The sequence below is a fragment of the Palaemon carinicauda genome, chromosome 21 (assembly GCF_036898095.1).
Source record: "Palaemon carinicauda isolate YSFRI2023 chromosome 21, ASM3689809v2, whole genome shotgun sequence".
Classification (NCBI taxonomy): Eukaryota; Metazoa; Arthropoda; class Malacostraca; order Decapoda; family Palaemonidae; genus Palaemon; species Palaemon carinicauda.
This window is the reverse complement of record NC_090745.1, coordinates 74,788,655-74,793,071: the sequence shown is the minus strand read 5'-3', so window position 1 is coordinate 74,793,071 and position 4,417 is coordinate 74,788,655. Positions and strand designations below refer to the sequence as shown.

The 4,417-nt window shown below is 46.4% G+C and overlaps 1 protein-coding gene across 1 annotated transcript; it reads left to right on the top strand.

The window, feature by feature from the left end:
* Positions 1-320: 320 nt before the first annotated feature.
* LOC137614972 (uncharacterized) lies at positions 321-4,098 on the top strand. The gene is made up of 7 exons (XM_068344617.1): positions 321-365; positions 670-901; positions 1,213-1,536; positions 1,836-2,290; positions 2,422-2,688; positions 3,081-3,314; positions 3,562-4,098. The coding sequence occupies exons 1-7, from the start codon at positions 321-323 to the stop codon at positions 4,096-4,098; spliced, it is 2,094 nt and encodes a 697-aa protein (XP_068200718.1).
* Positions 4,099-4,417: the final 319 nt, after the last annotated feature.

The window sequence follows — 4,417 nt, the reverse complement described above, 5'->3', positions numbered from 1 at the left end:
TGCTTTAGGGTACTCTCGAGCATCACCAATCCACAATGGCTAGCACCTATATGAATATCGTCTAACATTACCGATCCGCACTGGCCTGCACCTAGGGGAAAATCTCCCAACATCACCAATCGGCACTGGCAAGCACCCAGATGAATATCTCCTAACAATACCAATCCGCAATAGCCAGTACCCAAATGAATATCACCCAACATCATCATTCCACACTTGCTAGCACCCAGGTGCAAATCCCCCAACATCAACAATATGCACTGGTCAGCACTCAGACGTAAATCTCCCCAAATCACCAATCCACACCGGCCAGCACCCAGATGAATAAATCCCAACATCACCAATCTGCACTGGCTAGCACCCAGGTGAATATCCCCCAACATAAGCAATCAGCACTGATCAGCCCGAGGATGCAAATCTCCCAACATCACCAATCCACACATTCCAGCATCCAGATGAATATCTCCCAACATCACTAATCTACACTGGCCAGCACGCAGGATAAAATCTACCAACATCAACAATCTGCACTGGTCAGCACCCATATGTAAATCTCCCAACATCACCAATCCTCACTGGCTAGCACCCAGATGAATATCTTCCATCACCAGCCCACACTGACCAGCACCCAGTAGAAAATCTACCAAAATAAAAATCCTCACTGATTAGGACCCAGGTGAAAATCACTCGACAACACCAATCCACACTGGCCAGTACCCAGATAAATATCTCATAACATTACCAATCCGCACTGGCCAGCACCCTCGGGAAAATCTCCCAACATCACCAATCTGTACTGGCCAGCACACAGATGGATATCTCCCAACATCACACATCCGCAATAGCCAGTACCCAGATGAATATCTCCCAACTTCAAGATTCCACACTTGCCAACAACCAGGTGAAAATCTCCCAGCATCAACAATATTCTCTGCTCAGCACCCAGAAGTAAATCTCCCAGCATCACCAATCCACACTGGCCAGAACCCAGATGAATATCTCCCAACATGACCACCAATCCAAACTGACCAGCACCCAGTTGAAAATCTCCCAAAATCAACAATCGGCACTGGTCAGTACCCAGGGGAAAATCCCCCAACATCAACAATCTGCACTGGTCAGCTCCCAGATGTAAATCTCCCAGCATCACCAATAACCACTGGCTAGCACCCAGATAAATATCTCCCAACATCACCAATTTTCCCTGTCTAGCACCTACAGTAGGTGAAAATCTCCCAACCTCACGAATCCACACTGGCCAGCACAAACGTGAAAATCTTCAAACATCACCAATCTGCACTAAAAAGTACCCAGATGAATATCTCCCAACATCACCATTCCACACCTGCCAGCACCCATGTGAAAATAACCCAACATCAACAATATGCACTGGTCAGCGCTCCGATGTGAATCTCCCAGCATCACGAATCCACACTGGCCAGCATCCAGATGAATATCTCCCAACGTCAATCCACACTGGCAAGCACCCAGGTGAAAATCTTTCAACATCAAAAATCAGCACTGGTCAGTACCCAGGTGAAAATCTCCCAACATCAAATCAGCAATCAGACGTAAATCTCCCAACATCACCAATCCACAATGGCCAGCACCCAAAGGAATATATCCCAACATCACCAATCTGCACTGGCTAGGACCCAGGTGAAAATCCCCTAACATGAGCAATCAGCACTGGTCAGCGCGCAGATGCAAATCTCCCAACATCACCAAACCTCACTGGCCAGCACCCAGATGAATATCTTCCATCACCAGACCACACTGACCAGCACCCAGTAGAAAATCTACCAAAATAAAAATCCTCACTGGTTTGGACCCAGGTGAAAATCACTCGACAACACCAATCCACACTGGCCAGTACCCAGATAAATATCTCATAACATTACCAATCCACACTGGCCAGCACCTTCGGGAAAATCTCCTAACATCACAAATCTGTACTGGCCAGCACACAGATGGATATCTCCCAACATCACCAATCTGCAATAGCCAGTACCCAGATGAATATCTCCCAACTTCAAGATTCCACACTTGCCAGCACCCAGGTGAAAATCTCCCAGCATCAACAATATTCTCTGCTCAGCAACCAGAAGTAAATCTCCCTGCATCACCAATCCACACTGGCCAGAACCCAGATGAATATCTCCCAACATCACCACCAATCCACACTGACCAGCACCCAGTTGAAAATCTCTTAAAATCAACAATCCGCACTGGTCAGTACCCAGGGGAAAATCCCCCAACATCAACAATCTGCACTGGTCAGCTCCCAGATGTAAATATCCCAACATCACCAATCACCACTGGCCAGCACCTAGATAAATATCTCCCAACATCACCAATCTTCACTGTCTAGCACCTACAGTAGGTGAAAATCTCACAACCTCACCAATCCACATTGGCCAGCACGAACGTGAAAATCTTCAAACATCACCAATCTGCACTAGAAAGTACCCAGATGAGTATCTCCCAACATCACCATTCCACACTTACCAGCACCCAGGTGAAAATACCCCAACATCAACAATATGCACTGGTCAGCGCTCCGATGTGAATCTCCCAGCATTACGAATCCACACTGGCAAGCACTCAGGTGAAAATCTTTCAACATCAACAATCAGCACTGGTCAGTACCCAGGTGAAAATCTCCCAACATCAAATCAGCACTCAGACGTAAATCTCCCAACATCACCAATCCACAATGGCCAGCACCCAAATGAATATATCCCAACATCACCAATCCGCACTGGCTAGGACCCAGGTGAAAATCCCCCAACATAAGCAATCAGCACTGATCACCGCGCAGATGCAAATCTCTCAACATCACCAATCCACACATTCCAGCATCCAGATGAATATCTCCCAACATCACCAATCTACATTGGCCAGCACCCAGGTTAAAATTTCCCAACATCAACAATCTGCACTGGTCAGCACCCATATGTAAATCTCCCAACATCACCAATCCACACTGGCCAGCACCTAAATGTATATCTTCCATCACCAGTCCACACTGAACAGCACCCAGTAGAAAATCTACCAAAATAAAAATCCTCACTGGTTAGGAACCAGGTGAAAAACTCTCGACAACACCAATCCACACTGGCCAGCACCCAGGGGAAAATCTCCCAACATTACCAATCTGCACTAGCCAACACACAGATGGACATCTCCCAAGATCACCAATCTGCAATAGCCAGTACCCAGATGAATATCTCCCAACATCACTATTCCACACATGCCAGAACCCAGGTGAAAATCCTCCAATATCAACAATATCCACTAGTCAGCACTCCGATGTAAATTTAACAGCATCACGAATCCACACTGGCCAGCAACCAGATAAATATCTCCCAACATCACCAATCCAAACTGGCTAGCATGCATTTGAAAATCTCCTAACATAAACAATCACCCACATGTAAATCTTACAACATCACTAATCCACACTGTCCACCATCCAGATGAATATCTCCCCACTTCACAAAACACACTGGCCATCACCCATGGGAAAATTCCCCAGCATCAACAATACTCTCTGCTCAGCACCCAGAAGTAAATCTTCCAGCCTCACCAATCCACACTGGCCAGAACCCAGATGAATATCTCCCAACATCACCACCAATCCACACTGACCAGCACCCAGTAGAAAATCTCCCAAAATCAACAATCCGCATTGGTCAGTACCCAGGTGAAAATCATCCAACATCACCAATCAGCACTGGTAAGCTCCCAGATATATATCTCCCAACATCACCAATCCCCACTGGCCAGCACCCAGATAAATATCTCCCAACATCACCAATTTGCACTGGCCAGCACCTAAGTGAAAATCTCCCAATATCATCAATCTGCACCGATCAATACCCAGATGAAAATCTCCCAACCTCACCAATCCACACTGGCCAACACAAAGGTGAAAATCTCCAAACATCACTAATATGCACTGGGCAGCACCCAGTTGAAAACCCACCACCATCAACAAGAAGAAAATCTCCCAACATCACCAATCAACACTGGTGCTCAGAACCCAGATTAATATCTCAAAACACCACAAAAATGCACTGGCCAGCACCCAGTTGAAAATTTCCCAACATCAACAATCTGCACTGGTCAGCCCCCAGATGAGAATCTCCCAACATCACAAATCCTCACTAGCCAGTACCCAGATGAATATCTCCCAACTTCACAATTGCACACTTGGCAGCACCCAGGTGAAAATTCCCCAACATCAACAATATGCACTGGTCAGCACTCCGATGTAAATCTTCCAGCATCATGAATCCACACTGGCCAGCACCCAGATGAATATCTCACAACATCACCAATCCACACTGGCTAGCACCCAGGTGCAAATCTTCCAACATCAAAAATCAGCTCTGGTTAGTTCCCAGGTGAAAAT